The 17,750-nt window shown below is 30.3% G+C and overlaps 1 protein-coding gene across 1 annotated transcript in view; it reads right to left on the bottom strand.

The window, feature by feature from the left end:
• LOC148302286 (protein O-mannosyl-transferase Tmtc2-like) overlaps nucleotides 1-17,750 on the bottom strand; it is a 180,188-nt gene that overhangs the window by 72,228 nt on the left and 90,210 nt on the right. Inside the window, exon 3 of the mRNA XM_088271844.1 lies at nucleotides 12,536-13,724. Coding sequence (XP_088127970.1) covers nucleotides 12,536-13,724 — 1,189 coding nt within the window. The remainder of the gene's footprint in view (nucleotides 1-12,535; nucleotides 13,725-17,750) is intronic.

The following is a 17,750-nucleotide window of genomic DNA, read 5'->3' as shown; positions in this document are numbered from 1 at the left end:
GAAGTCTGCCTATTTACAGGGCTCACAATCTGTTATAAGCTGGTTTAAGTGATCGATTTACACACGTGTGACATTGTACCAATGATCGACAACCACACTACTCAAAATTTCAAAACTTGTCTACACTCTTTGATTGACGCATTCTTTCATATGCGAGTGCTGAATATTATCTATGATTGAGTAAGTGTGCTTTCAATCTAGAAATGACCTTCATAAATGAACATTGAGTTCGTAAATTCGAGAAGTGCCATGGGTACAGTTGTAAATATTGTATAAAGTGTTCACTTTAACCAACCTATAACAGGTATTCAGCCCTGTGAATACCTTGAGTCCTTTATTCTTCTTCATTTGTTTTGTAATATCATAGTAGCTTATCCATAAGTGGACAAACACAGATTTGTGAGCAAAGATTTGTACACACTCAACATATTGTGAAGTACCATAATGTGAAAAGGAACTATTATTGGTATATATGATAAAATAAGATTATTTATTTATTTACATTCATCTTCCAGATTGAAAAAAATAATAATTGTAGATTAATTTAGTTTTCATTTCTATCGTAGTTTCTTTAATAATTATTTGACGTTAAATATATTTGAAAATGTACTGTGCATTAAATTATTTTTACAAAGTTTAGAAGATTGGTATGAATTCAAAAGAATTGAAAAAAAATCATCACTTTTTTATAAAATCACTAAAGTATTCATCACTAAAGAGTTATATATAATAAAAACAAGAAATTAAAAAAAAAATCCAAAAACTATCAAAATCATAAGATTTGTATTATTATTAAGGCGTTTATGATTACAATTTATATAATTATAATTATAATTTTCTTTTCATAAATATTTTCTAGTTTGCGCCTACATCTCCGATCAAATATAAAGTTAAACCCAACATAATGCATTTCTAGACTCTGAAAGCTTCGCTATTACAAGTTACAAGGTTTTATTACGTTGGAAAAAGAATTTTCATTACAACACCACTGAGATTTCCATACATCTTCAGAGCAATAAAGCCTCGCTTTCCTATTACAGCTGACGTTTTATCATTCCATTGTAGCAAGAAATAGAGCTTCTCCAATACTGTGTCAGTTGCACGGCTATATTTTACTTACATACATACGTATAAACTTGTATGTATATATATGCACTCGTGTACAATACATTACCAGCATATGTACACTGTATTCCAAAGCTCTTGAACATTGGTTATACTTTAAATTATTTTATTTTATTTTTGTTGTTTTCATTTTCCCAAATGTTGAGTAATTTTATTGTATTTTCAAAAAACATGATTTCATATTTCACGGAAAAATTTTAAATGCAAAATATTTTAATTTTGGAATACTGCGGATTCCACTATCGTGATTTATCATCACCTATTTTATATACAAACAAAATATACAAGTGACTCAATTATTCCAAGTATAGTTATTATTTTTATCGTATTATAACTATTTCATCACTAACAATTTATACTATTTTCATTAAAATTCATGTAAAATTATAACTAGATTTTTATAAAGTATGCTAATACTAAGTATGAATGTACTGGTTAATTCAGAAACATATTTTTTTCCCTTATTTTCTGCATATGTTCATATCAATACACTTATCAACACCACACCAACAGTGTACAGGAGACTGATTTGAATTGAAACATATATCTTGATTATTAATCATTTGTGTGTACATTTTTTTTTCTATGAATCTCATCAGGATCAAATACTGCATAGAGCACTGCTTTTCATTGATGCAGTATTATCTAGTTCATTGATTACAAAACTCAAAGGTAATAAATTCTGCGCTTCCAGTACTAGTACAGTACTAGTCCAGGGCGATATTTAATTAATAATACCGTGAAAAATCACATTTATTTATTCAGGAATTAAACCCAAAAACTCTGGTACGTACGGAAGCCAACGCGTTGACCACTGTGCTATGGAGGTCACTACTTTTTACACATTTATTCATCTTTAACACATTTATTCATCTTTAAAATGATGTTATATGTAGTTTTGGTACATGGTGTATTTCTCTACTGAGGTTACAAATATCCAATGACTCTTAGAATGGCCATTTCGTTCCTATCAGTGCTAGGAATGCAGTCGAAAGAGTTATTCAGGACTGCATTTGATTCTCCTTCGATTCAGGGTTTCTGAAATATTATGTTTTAAACTATATTTATACAACCTGAAATATTTTTATATATCGATGTAAAAAATACACAGCGACTTTTCTCTAGACTGTATTTGGTCATTCAAAGTAATGAACAATATAAGTTCTGTGATAATAAAAAAAATTAACGTAAAATAACAAAATGATTTCATAACTTGATTTGGCAGTCACTTGGTGGTCATATCCATCCGTTTTCAATTTATGTTTTACTTGGTAATTACCACTATATCAAAAAATCTGCGGAGTTTAAAATTGAATGAATGAATTCGTCGAAACACGTTAAATGCATCGAAAACATTAATTTAAAATAAAATAATGATATATTTTTATTTTTATTAATACTAGCCATTTATTTTTTAAGCTTTAATTTTTTAAGTGTTTATATTTTTAGTATCTATATAAATATAATAAAAAATACTCAGTTGGTGGGAAAAAATATGTTGGAAATAAAAAACAATGCCCCAACTCAGTCTTGAATTTATACGCAGTTGGAAGGAATCTTTAAGACGTCAATGTCGCCATCGCACTTGTCGCAATGTCGCACTTGCAATGTCGCACTAGTCGCACTTGCAATGTCGCAATGTCGCACTTGTCGTAAAAGGTTGTAATATTCACAATAAAGTTAGTCAAGGTTGTAAAAATAAAAATGAAAATAGGATACAAAATGTCGAATACTTTAGAAACGGAACAGAATTTTTGGCATTGAGTTGCGAAGCAATTGATAGTCTCCACTTTCCTATAGAGCTTTCTATGGTTTTGTCATCAGTAAACTGATGCGGAGAAGTTCCCTTGAATGGAGCACAACTGACTATCTACTCAAACGCCGCAAACTGATTTAATACAGAAAAAAACCGTTTTTTCAATTCTCGTTTCGGAGGTCATTTTGTGGTATATCATTTTTACATTTAAATTATTTTTTTACTTGGAAATACAAGTTTTTCTTAAAGTCTGTGTTTCGATGCATTCCGGAGTTTAAATATAATGCAAAACTCATATCATGAAAATATTTTATTAACCGATTGAAATTTTTATTTTAAAAAAATCTTTTAAAAATAAAGTAAGCATTTAAAATCATTATCAAAAAAATTACTTTACCAGGAATAAAAAAGAAATACTATATATATTATTGTGATAAACTAATAGTGACGCACCAGTATTTTTTTAAAATGAATAGTTAAAAATAATCAACACTCTTATCTGCTGTTATAAACGCCACAGAACAAACAAATAAATTGTTTTTGTTATCGTTTTGATAGAACAGTTATGTTTTCATTAAATTTAATCCAGAGACAATACAACCTTCCCCTTGATGATGGTGCGCAGAACTTTATTCGCATTATGCAATTGCCGAGGCAAAGCTTTGCGCTATGCAAGTAAAGTTCGTAGCTACATAGTAAACGTAGAATTTCTCTACAGCTTTACTAACTAGTGATTCTCAAACTTAGCCAATATAAAACTATTAAAACCCTAGCGACTTAGAAATCAAATTAAAATTTGAATGACTTTTCAATTGAAATAATCTTATGACTGGATGTATAACAACTTTATTCAGAATTAATTGACTTATATGTGAAGCATAATTTACCGGAATGGCGAAGGAGGTATCATTTTTTGCTGCAAATCAATCTACAAGATTGAGACCAAACAATGTACATTAGAAGTATACAAGCAAAGCATTATACAATTCACTAGTGTATGGTAATTAAAAAATCATATTTGTAAACAAAAAAAACTGTTTAGGACTGAAGTTTTAGACCCAGAATACAAACAACGACTTAAATTTGCTTGTGCTTGTGTCGAAAACTAGAATCAATGTAAAATAATAATATATTGAAAAAATATGAATTCAAAAGTACGTTAAACGTTATTTACAACGTAGCTTAAACGTAAACTTCCATACATAATGGATATCTTAAACATAATACGTTTTAAATTTACGATCGTTTACGTCCCATCTTATGAAGTAATGTACATATTTATTTGAAATAACAGCTGTTAATATTTTTTTTTGGACATATTATCAAAGATGAAGAAGAATATGGAAGTCTGGGCATTTACGGGGCTGACGACCGTCATCGGCTGGTTTAAGTGATCACTTTACACACGTGTAACATTCACCAATTCTATCCATTATTGACAACCACACTACTCAAATTCTTGGAAGTTCTTTATATATGAACCAATTTAGAAACCTTGTTTTTGAATCACTAGAACTTCACTAGAGACATCTATTGGTGAGATATAAAGAAGCTTTTTATTAAGCAGAAACTCTTATATTAGTACAGCTGTTAATGGTTAACAAAAAAAAATAATACATTACAAAACCTAATCAATAATATAAATATGTACTCAGAACAAGGAAAATGTGTGAGTAGGTACTTGCTTATTTATGTTATTATTAATTTTTAAATAAAATTTTAATTTTTATTATATTATTAATTTAGCTTTCTGTGATGAATTATTTTTTGAAAATGGCAATTATCATTTGAAATGTTTCTTACAAGTGTATATACGATTAAAACTCAAAGCTTTATTCCAACACTGTAAAGACGCAATTTTCTTAGAGGCTTTAGAAGTTTGTGCATCTCTGATACTATAATATACCTCACAAGAGTCAGCAGCTATCTGTTAGATCTTTTGTTATAGTCTTCGAAATGTTTGCCCACGGTAAATTTCAACTGCAATATAATAAAATCGATATGAGCATCAAAAGAACAAAGGCATATTGTGATTACGAACTAGAGAGATATCAAAGACCGAAAGATATAATTATTGTATAAAAATAATAATATAAACAATAATAAGTGTCATTTAATAGATTTATATTATCCACTGACACTTCTTGATGGAATTGCATTTTTAATATATTATTGGATTAAAACCAATATTTTTCGCTTTTCCACTTTATTTTTATTTGACCTGCGACCGGGTTTCGTCGTAACCGACATCATCAGACTGGTATGTCTGATGATGTCGGTAACGACGAAACTCGGTTGCTGGTCAAATAAAAATAAAGTGGAAAAGGTGAAATATTGGTTTTAATCTAATAATATATTAAAAGTGTCATTTGATTGCTCATTATTGTCGTTTTGTCATTTTGTCATTTTTGTCTTTTCATGACTTTTTTTGTCATTAGCTCATTTTTGCCATTTTTATCATTGCTCTCATTCATGTGGTTTGATAGCTCATTAAAACATTTAATCATTTTAGTCTCCGTATAAAAAAATTATGTAATATTTCTCTGGGCAAAACAGATTTTTACTGAATGTTGGTTTAATGGGAAAGTTTGGTTTTTTACTTTAATACAATATTTTAACATAATAATTAACATGAATGAAGGAGAACAAAATAGCATTAGTATTAAAAGGGGTGAAAACCTATCATAAGCTGTGTTTAAGTGATCACTTTAAACATTTGTAAAAATCACCATCCTACTCCTATTTAAAAACCATACCATGTTTTTTTTTCATGTTTAGTTTTCAAAAAATCCAGTTATTTAAATTTATTGTAAGTAACATTTTTAACATATCAAAATATAAAATCTCATACTATTTATTAATACTGCAAAAATCAATGGAATATCTCGAAAATGTAAAAAAAAAACACTCAAAGATCCAATCTTGAGAGTACTATTTTAAGAGATTATTATTTATTTATTTATAAATATTTATCATAAAATTCATCAAAAATCCTGATAATAACAATAAAAAAATAAAACACTGAAAAACACGACAAGTGTCGAGAACGCAGTCGTGTTTACAAATGTTCTCAAAATTAGTCGTGTTTATATGAAAAATGATTAAAGAAAACACTTGTTTTTTACCACTTGAGTTTTATTATAGACTACATGTTTCAGAAGTTAAACTTCCATCATTCAGGTCTGTATAATAACTAAAATATAAAATATAAAACTGTTCTATAGTTATTATACAGACCGACTGATGGAAATTTAACTTCTGAAACATGTAGTCTATAATAAAACTCATGTGGTAAAAAACAAGTGTTTTCTTTAATCATTGTAACATATCTTACCACAAAGTTAATGCCGAAACAATAAATTTATATGAATATCCTCAAAAGTGGTCATACACAGGTGTATTATTTTTAAATATAAATTTCACAAGTTTATTGGATTATTCTTCCCTCTTTTGATTTCAAATTTATCGTTTCTTAAATGTATCAAACTTAATTTTTACACCAGTGAAACAGACGTAAAATAATAAAGCATTACAGACCAACATTGCATTAAAATAATGATAAAATTCGGAAAATATGTTATGACTAAATATCATATTCAATAAAATTATTTCAATTAAGGGTATCCAATGGAGTCAAGTCAAAATCTGTTAACAAAAGGTTGTTCATTTTTATTTACAAAAGCTTTTATCGAATGCTTTTAACGAAGATATTACGGAAGGGTCTTAAAGCTCATTTTATTTGAGCTTCCGAAAATTTTCCCAACACTTTGTTTGTAAAGTTTATTATAGACTGTCTTTAGTTACGACATTACAACACGTGTACTAAAATTGAAATAATTAAAAATTTGAACTAATATTTATCTTTTAAATTTTGTTTCCCAATTTATCATGATTTTTTTTACTTTTATTTTAAATCTAAATTAAATGATTTAATTTTCCAGCAGTCCGTTGTAATAAGTACTCATTTTTATTTAAAGTTAACTTAATTAAAAACAGAACATTTACAGTATTTAAAAACACTTTTCTATTTTTTTAAAACGATTTGGACACATTCAAAGTGCTGTGAATAAAAAGCTGGTGAAATTTTCAGCAATTTTTAAAGAGTCTTACATATCTCTGCTAAATAAAATGCTTACTCAATTTAACCATAGATACTGTAGATAACTCATTTATTGAAGAACTTGTCAATTAAAGAATTTTTATAAACACGTTTCGAAAAATTGAGTGGCGTGGTTGTCATAGAGGGTTGAATGGTTTATGTTACAGGTATAAAAAGTGATTACTTAAACCAGCCTTAATATTTTATATTTATAAAATATTCTTTGTCTATGATAAAATTTCAATAAAAATTATTTCAATAAAATTATTTAAATAAATAACGATAAGTACATTGATAAACCTGTTAATAATTGGTGAATCATACAGTTGAAAAATATGCAGTAGGGTTTGAATGGGTGACTTGGTTTCTTTATTCACAGGAACGTGGAAAATGGAGTGTTTTGCGAGTGTTGAAAAACAAGCTTGAACAAGTTGAATTAAAGTCTTCTGCATCAAATGTAAAATATCAATAATTATGATTTTCCTTTGACAAATAACAAAAAGGACATTTATTATCCTGTTAATAATTGGTAAATCACAGTTATAAAATAAGCAAAAGGTTGTGATTGGGTTGTGATTGGGTGACCGAACGGAACAAAAGTATTCTTCATCCAATATAAAATATCAAAAAGTTATTATGATTTCGCTTAGATAAATGATAATAAGTTTATTTATTATCCTGTAAATAATTGGTAAATCACAAAGTATTAAAATACGCAGATGGGTGTCTCTTGGTTTCTTAATTCACATGAACGTAGAAAGATAATGGAGTGTTTTGCGGGTGTTCAAAATCAACCGAGCCGAACAAAAGTCTCCTTCATCCAATATAAAATATCAATAATTATGATTTTGCTTAGACAAATGACGAAAAAACCATAAATTATCCTGTAAATAATGGGTAAATCACTCAGTTAAAATATGCAGAATTGCGTGGGTTAGTTTCTCAATTCACACAAATGCGAAAAATTTAGTTGTCTCGCGGTTGTTGAAAAACAAGCAAAGTCTGCTTTATCTATTTTAAAATATCAATTAATATGATTTTGCTTAGATAAATGACGATAAATTCATGAATTATCATGTAAATAATTGATAAATCACTCAGTTAAAATATGCAGAAGGGTGTGGGTTGGTTTCTTAATTCACACGAACGCGGAAAATGGAGTTGTCTCGCGGGTGTGGAAAAACAAGCAAGTCGAATAGAACGGTTTAACTACGATGCAATGGCTGCAAAATGAAAGCTTAGAGCTCTCTGGACACACCGCACCGAAATTGAATTGGACTCGGCCAAATTTGTCCCGGCGCTAACGCAGTTAGCGGAGTAATAAAGTGGGTGTATTCAACGGCTACATTGCGATGCCTTCGACCATGTTTTCCTGTGTTATTTGCAAACGTTAACCAGTTCTTTTTGAACGCCGCGTCACGTACTTGCGAATGAATAACAAAGTGGATTCTGTTTGCAGTTTTCCCAACTTTTTCGATCCATTTTAAATTTTATCCAGTTACTTCATGCATGCTCCTAGCTTAATTAATTTTCTCTATGGTTTATAATGTTTGCTAACCCGCGGGGTTCTGTATATGAATACGTTTAACAGAATAGGCAACGTGGCATAGTTGATCGATGCTCGACTGCAAAACTGGTGTCACGGGTTCGATTCCCGCCAATCACCAAATTTTTTTTTTAAAAACATTTGTTTTCAATAGATCCGGTGATCGTGTTGGAGTTTTCATCCCTATCTTTACTATCCTACCAGCAAACAATTAACCAAGTAAAATTTAAAATTTGGTAGATATAAGTACAAAGTAACTGCCAAGTCTATGAATGAAACAAAGGCTCTGCTTGAAGTATTCAACTAAAAAGAGGTATTTTCTTGTTTTATTTAATAGAAAGTGGAAAAACCGTATAACGTATTATAAAAGATTTTAAAAAAGTAGTAGATACCAAGAAATTAAAAAAAGGTAAATTTTAATACAAAAAACTGCCAACCAATGAAAAAAATCCGTTATTATAATTGTTTAAATAAAATAAGTGTTTTCTTATCATATTTCTTGAAAAGTGAAAAAACTAAATATTTTGTCATAATAGATTTTAATAAACAATGGTTTAAGCCAAGTTAAATTAATATTTTATCTGGATAGATATTAGTACAAAATTTCTGCTTAACTAATCAATGATGGTCTGTATTTTGATTATTTCACTAAAAAATCTTATTTTGTTTCATACAAAATGGACAAACTAATAACGTGTCATAATATAGTTTAAGAAATTAGTAGATACTACTACAAATACTACTACTAATACCACTTCAAAGTTTTTTATTATTATTATTTTTTATTTGGCAGTCACCCAGTGAAAGGATGTTTCTGCCAGTGTCAAGTATTATTTTTATTTACTAACAAAAAAATTATAGAAAATAATAATAACAAAGTTACTGCTAAGTCAATCAATTAAACAAAGTTTGTGTTTTCATTATTTAACTACAAACAAGTATTTTCTTGTCATGTTTCATAGAAAGTGGAAAAACCCAATAAAACTTATCGCCGAAATGAAGGTATTGGTTCGCATACCAGTTGCTTTCTACTCGCATGATTACTGAGTATCGAGAAAAGACAATTTCTCTTGTTTGATGGCATGTAGACAAACAGGATTTCTTTTTGTCTTGTGTTAATATTACAGTCACCAGCCCGGGAACGTTACGTCACTGAGTGGATTATCCCGGCTTTTACGTTGATTGCTTTTTTTGCCAATTTCCTTTAACATTGTCGGGACCGTCTCGGGGGAACACAAAGTAGGGACCAGCGGAAAGGAACGAATTCCGTCACTAACTTGTGTTTTACTTGATATATTATGAAAGCGGAGCCAATCACTAGAAAATCGATGTAAAAAAATATTTAGCGGAAAAAAACATCGCGATTCGAAAAAAAAATAACTCACTTATAAATTGTAAAAGATAAACACTCGTTTTTTACTACTACTACTATAATTACTACCATCACGCAGTTTCCCCGCAGGAGTAGACAGAAATGATGGAACGCCACACTCCTCTGTTCTGATATACACTCCTCGCTTCCTTCACATCCATACATCTAGTCATACATGCCCTCCGATTACGCAGACTTTTGACACCGCCAGATTTTAGGTTCTGATTGATCTGATTGATTTGAAGTCTTTTTCCGTCGTCCTCGTTCTGTTTTCGCTCTCATATTAACCACACATATTTTCTTAGTCATTCTCTTGTTTTCCATTCGCTCCACATCTTGTTTTTTACTACTTGAATTATATTTATTTAATTGTAACGACTGGTTTTGAAAGCTATGCTTCCATCTTCAGGTCTAAAACAGGAGTTTTTCTTTAACAATTTCATCATGTCTTACCACAAAGTGAATGCCGAAACAATAAATAAAATTCACTATTAAATTGGCGTTTCAACAAAGAAAAAGAACAATACGGAGTTCTGGGCATTTCCGACTTATCAAAAGCTGGTTTAATTGACAATTTTGTAAACTTGTAACATTTATCATTTTATCCGTTTTTGACAACCAGACTGCTCAATTTCAGCAGTTATATTAAGGCATTGATTAAAACTATCCTGAGAATGTTACTTTTTCTATAACATTAAAGTCGAATTACGTTAGTTTTTTGTATTGGCAAAGAGATACATTAAATACTTGTAAATTTTTCTCGAATTATTTAATAATAATAAATAATAAAACCCTTATCCGCACCCCAATGGTGCATAGGGTACTGCGTCATATAAACGTAGTGTTATCTTGATCGTTTTACACATGAAGGAAAGGTGATCAGCCCTCCGCTTCAGGTACCAGTCTAGGGTAATATTAAAAAAATATCACAGTGAAAAAAATCACTAATATTTATTTTACCCCCCTTGGGAATCGAACCCGGGACCTCCAGAACGGTAGCCGAGCGTGCTGACCATTAAACTACGGAGGCGGACGAGAATTATTTAACCTCCCAGAAAATACTTTTTTGATTGGTAATCCTTTATTTTGATCAATTCAAATTATAAAAATTGATAAAAACATACCCGGGACTTCCTTATCATGAAATTTCAAATAAAATAATATTATAAAATATCCACAGGAATGGATATAAGTCCAAATTATTAAAGCTTTGAATTAATTTTCAAACTATCAATGAAAAAATAAGTTTATATTATTCGTTCAACGGAATGAAATTAAAAATACACAAATGACTGTAATTACTTATATATATATTGACGAATGTGTATATCAACAAAGGATCTTCGCCATTTGAAACAGTGGTCAAAAAAAGGGATCTTATTTCAAAGCTAACATGGAGGTCGTCAAAGTCAATGCCATTTTTCTCAATAGTTCCAAAGATTGGCCACATAGTCTGCAGAAGCCATTGACGTACGAGGTCTTGCACCTTGAGTGTGAGCCGGGAACTTTATTATTCTGCTTGGCAGAGAAAACTTATCTCATTTAATGGTGACAAGACCGCTAATGCTTAACTTTCTAAGACTGGTTTCAGAAAATTAACAGCAGGTTTGTGAGGATAATTTCAGTTCACAACGGCAAGCTTACGTTAATTGCACGCTTTAATTATGTGCATTCTCTTTCAATACTAACACAACTACGGTTATATTAATTAACCAGGTATATTATTATTTAAATCACTCATATACATGTATATATATGTATATATATATACATATATATATATATATATATATATATATATATATATATATATATATATATATATATATATATATATATATATATATATATATATATATATATATATATATATATATATATATATATATATATATATATATATATATATATATATATATATATATATATATATATATATATATATATATATATATATATATATATATATATATATATATATATATATATATATATATATATATATATATATATATATATATATATATATAATTTATATGGTCTTATTTTTTATGACTTGTTTATTTAGTTTAAACCAGGAAGAACTCACTCTGACTATATAGTTGCGCAAGATTGCTTAACAAAATTATACGACGTTTGAAAATGTTACGATGATGCATCGAATTATAGATTTTTTTATCATTATAGATTATAAGAATTATGGTTAGTAAGAGAAATTCTAATAAAGTTTTGTTAGATATACCCGAATCAATTATTGACATCAAAAATTGTCACATTGCATTGTGTAACTTTTTCTGTTTAAGGAAGCTTTTGAGGATTTCTAACTTGCATATGCTCTGTTTGATTGTGATAACTAAGTTTATTTAAAATCAATCATAACGGGTGAGTACTTAAAACAAAAAACTACATTTGATTTTTAACGAGAATACCTATGAGAAACGAGCTTTTTTAAATGAAAATATATTTAAACAAATAATAAAGATGGCTTTATAAGACATTTCATAATATTTGAGCTGCAATTGAAAAAAATAATTTATTGTGCTATTACCCGTTTTGTATCAAACTCGCTACCATCTACAATAGTTTATATGGATCCGGGTCTCTGATCAAAATTGTTTTTTTTTTTTAAATAATTACCTTATTATTCCAGGTTGCATCCTGGGCAGCCCGCACGAGGTCGTAGAGGGCGCAGGCCGCTAGGGCCGTCACGCCCGTCTCCTTGCTAAGGGTTGCCGCGGCGGCGAGCAAGATGCAGCCGAACAGCGCCCCGTGACACCTCCACCCCCAACTCGCCCCACGGCACTTGGCGCACTTGCCCACCGACCCGACACTATCCGAGCCCAACTTCCCCTCATCACCTTTGTGACATCTCACAGTTCCGTTCGCGACGCCATTGTGATGATACGTCCCGTTATGGTTAGCACTTCCGTTCAGCAAGGCATTATTCACGACCCCGCAGCTCGAACTCTCCATATGGCAGTTTCGCTTCGCGTCACTGCTGATATTATTGTTATTTATATTCGTACATGGCCCTTTCTTCAACTGCCAACTGTTCAATCCGCAAGAGATAAAAAACTTTACGACGCAAATAATACCACCGCTGGCGCTGAATTCCTCCATTTTCCCGAACCAATTGCACTGTCTGATGTTGTCGATCAAGTGGAATAATATATTATGGTAATTCGAGCGTTCCGCGTTGTAGAGGAAGGATCCTTTGCTCCGAGATAAAATATCGTTTTCCCCTACGTAGCCATTCGTTACGATGTGCCCGTTAGCCGCGCCGTTCGGAGTGTGCTCGGGTTTTTTGAAGGTCTTCTTCACGTGATTTACTCCGTTCATTCTGCTGAGGCATCTCTGGACGCAGCACCCATTAAATGGTAAGTTATTGAACGCCACATTATAATACAAAGTGTCCCTGTATTTTACGTGAGCCACGTAAACCAGGAAGCTGAGGAGGTAGAAGTTACACGCTGCCAAGTCAGCTCTTCCCACGACTCCGGCAACAGCCTCCGTGTGGATTGGATGAGAAGCAAACGTAAGCCCGGCGATGGCTGATCCTAGCTTCGTTTTGGCCGGCGGTAAGATGGCCCTGGCAACTCGGACTACGAGGGCCGTGGCCAAGCAGTGCAGGAGGACATTGACCAGGTGGTACCCCCATGGCTGGAAGCCCCCGAGAAGGTAGTTGAGGCGGAAGGTGAAGACACACAGGGGGCGGTAGGAGCCGTGAGAACCGCTATCCGTTAGAGGAGTTCCCCAGAAGTCGTTCTCCAGGAGATTCAGCCATGGTGTACTTGGTAGCAGATCGGGATTGCTTAGGATGGCTCGTCTGAAACAATAAGAAAAATAATTATTGTTTTTAATGTCATGTGTAAAAAAAATATTTTTTGCTGCTGTTGCAACCTAATTATATAATAAGAAAATAAGATGACTTAGTTTAAAACATGATAACATGGTGAAGGTACAACAAAAAAAATATATGTGTAATTTACATAATTTACAATATTAATAAAATATGTAATTTACAGCAAGTGCTATTGAGATAATATTTTACGAAAATGGCATTATTTAAATTTTCCACAATTAATATTATGTGTAATATAATCACCAAATTACTAATATGGTAAATTTATATTTTCTTCTTCTTCTTACCCCTATTCTCACTTAAAAGTGCATAGGGCATTGCGACAAATCAATGAAATGTTAAGTTGATAAAAGCTTTATATTTTAAATTTTATTTGACAATTTGTAGATAAACTTCATGAAATAAATTGCAATTATCATGTACACTGCAACACCTGCGAAACACACGTCACATTTTGTCGGAAATTCGACCCTCCGCAATTTCGAAATAGGATTACAAAGTCAAAAATTTATTTCTAAGCAATATAAAGGATAATACCACCACAAACTGGTCAGTTTCAAACTATATAAAAACTGTTATTTTTAAATAAATAAGTTTCAAATATTTTTGAAACACCTTGAAATGTTCATTGACATATGTTCAAATTTGAAAAAAATAAAGAGTTTTACTCGTATTTAACTTCGTTAGTTGGCCTCCTCAAGTCAAACTTGTCTGAAAAAATTCTTTATCAGTTGATAAGGGTATCCTTAAGTAATTTGTTTCAATAGTCTACCAGATAACCAACATAAGGTTGGATAAGGTTTCTTCCGGCTGAGCTGCTCGACCGGCGAACGATAAACTGAGCTGCGCATAGTTCCCTAACGGACGTCAAACCAGGATACGAGTAACCCAAACTAGTCCACCAACGGAAACATAGTTTAAGCCTAAAGTTATAAAAATCAAACCTGTGTAGCAAAAAGTCAAATTTGTTTTATTAAATATCCTCGTTATATTAAATATCTCCAACGGGTAGCGTGGCGTAGTGGGGTAGACGCTCAGTAGCGAAATTGGCGTTGCGGGTTGGATTCCCAAATTGCAAAATAAATATTTTATTTTTAATTAGTCTGGGTATTTGTGATGCATCATTTAAATTCACGTTCCCTTTTCTTACTATCGTGCTTGTGGAGGCTTTGCAGATTGTTCATTTCAATATATGAGTAAAAAAATAATTTCCATGTAAAAAAAAAACTAAAATTAGGTAGTATCAAGATTTTTTTTTAAATTGGCAGAAACCTTCATGAAGTGCATGTGAGATTATTTTATATACTAAGAGATGTCTGAAAAACATAATTTTCGTTATTTATTAAACTTATATTTCGATCCGTTATTAAATTCACAATATTTTTAGAAGAGAATTGGTAAACTCAGAATTTGTGAACTAAGATATGTATTTGTGTTATTATAAAACACAAAAATATTTATTTTCTTTGTATTTTTATAGATCCAAGAATCCAATTATGAAAAATTGGAAATAAGTTTTGTTGGATTTTTTTTCGGATTTATTAATGGCAATCTCGAGGCATTATCGAAATCGAAATTGTATTTTTCTTTTTTTTTATATTTTTAAATAAACATTTTTATAAAGTAAATAATATAAAATATGAAATAAAATATATAATTTATAAAATATTTTATTCTTGTACAGTTTTTTTAATCATATATGAACTTTTTCACTATTCCAATTATAAATTTAAAAAAAAAAGTTATATCTGCAAATATATAATAATTATACAATAAACAAATAGTTTTTAACTTGAATCATTACCAAAATACATTTTCTTCATTCACGAGCATTCGTTATCAACAGCAATTCATTCATAACCCCCAAAACCCACCCCTAGAGCTAGAGACTGGGATTTAAATCTCAAGCTGTATAGGTAGGGGAATGGAGAAGGCTGTACGATGAAATCTCAAGTCTACATAATTTAATAAAGGGAAAATTTTACATTTTAAATCAAGGGAATTCAATGATGAAAGAATATTCTTACTTTTTCGATTATTTTAACTAAATTTGTTGTAAGTTTAAAAAAATTATAATTCTTACATTTCTATTAATATCTCAGCCAAGATTAAAATTAAATGGAAGTCTTGGCAGGGTTTGCAGAAGTCTTTGGGTGCAGGGTCTTTAAGTACAGGGTGTCTTTGGCTGATTCCACTCATGATTGACAGACACATTTCTCAAAATTCAAAATTCAATGTGGGGAATATTCAGAATTTGTTACAAAAAATCGACTTTTTTATAAATTGAGAGAAAGAAAGCGAGATTGAGAGATTGTAGGTTAATGTGCTGATTGGATCAAAGCTTTTTTATTACAGCGTGAGAATATTATATATTGTCATTTCTTTAATATTGAAAATTAATCGAATGTAGTAATTCGATATTAAAGACCATCAATTTTTTTACAAAAGTTTCAAGATAGTAAACATTAGCGTAGAACACATTAACACTACAATGAAAAAAATACTTTTTTAGCAACTATATTACATTAACCACTTTATTATTTAAGTAAGTATAATAGTTGTGTGTAAATACATTTTGAGTTTCCATTTGAAAGAATCCAAACCTTTGATTGTTCTTCTTCTATTCTGTACTTTTTTTATACATTAATACACATCTGTCTTTTAATAATAAGAAAATTATCTTTTTTTATATTTTACCTTTTAAAGATAATTACATTAACATGTTTTCTTTTAAAATAAATTATCATGAGATTTAATGACGATAGTGATATGTTTTATCAAATATTTATTTTTTAAATGCATAAATTAAATATATTATTTTGAGAAATAAAAATACTGATTTTTGATCCACTCAAAAAACGAAGTATTTTTATTTCTCAATATAGTATATCAATAAGATCCACAAAGTTAATGCTTTCAATAATCAAAATGTAGCTTAAATTTAAACTTATTTAAAAAAACCCATAATATTTTTGCATAAACTCACGTTTTATTTTTGTTTAATATTTCTAAGTTTAAAATGACTTGTGTTATATATTTTTTTAAATCCTGCTCCATTCTTTGATGGCCTATATTGTTTTATCTTTTTTTTATCTAAGAGGAAGTTTGGGATTAGTAATAAAAATTTAAAGTTGAAAAATTGCAAGGTAGAAAATCTGAGCTCGAGGGTGGTTTGCTGGAAGGTAGGAATCTCACTCTAGGGGTTGGGATAGTGTGGAGGGGTGAAAATCACCAGCCCGTTGGCCAGTAAGGTTTATCTTATCAAAACCCAGAATTAACTGCCAAGCGATAAAGTTTAGCGCCACTACTTTGAGGCTTAAGGGTAGACACGAGCTACGTTTCACGGAATGCTTTAACTTACTGTTTTAGTGTCACAATTCTTTTAAGGAAATTAAAATAAAGGGAAATTATTTTAAAATCTACGTTATTGGGAAATCGCTCTTATTATATGAATTCGACATAGCTATTTTTTTTATAATTCTTAGGTTGGTTTATACCTGTGCTGACCAGATATATAAAAAAGTCTTTGTTATTTAGCAGATTATCGTTGCAATATTAAATAAACGTTACTTGAAATACCGATCAACGGTTATCAAATACAAATCATTCATCTTCAAAATCAGCTAAGGAGTTGTCAATAATTCAATTGATGCATATTTTTTCATCGATTTTTATGCATTTCTTTTTTGCTCACAATAAACACCAAAATTAATTAAATATGTCGAAAGATGTTAGACAAAATTTGATGTTTTTTATTGATAACAAACATTTGTGAAGACGAAACTAAAAATTGGGGATTAACAGGGCTTACGTATTACAAAGTGAAACATTCACTGTTTTACCGATGATTGACAAACACACTACTCGAATTTCAGAAGTAATATTTATGCTACATTTTAAAACATCTTCAACATGCTTCTTCGATACCAGATACGAGTATTATTGATTTTTTTACTAGCAGAAATTTTCATATGTGTTTTACTAAACCAA

Source organism: Brachycentrus maculatus, unplaced genomic scaffold, assembly GCF_059751285.1.
Source record: "Brachycentrus maculatus isolate JH-2025_06_01 unplaced genomic scaffold, ASM5975128v1 h1tg000467l, whole genome shotgun sequence".
In the NCBI taxonomy this organism is placed as follows: Eukaryota; Metazoa; Arthropoda; class Insecta; order Trichoptera; family Brachycentridae; genus Brachycentrus; species Brachycentrus maculatus.
The sequence above is the reverse complement of the archived record's forward strand: the minus strand, read 5'-3'. Positions and strand labels throughout refer to the sequence as shown.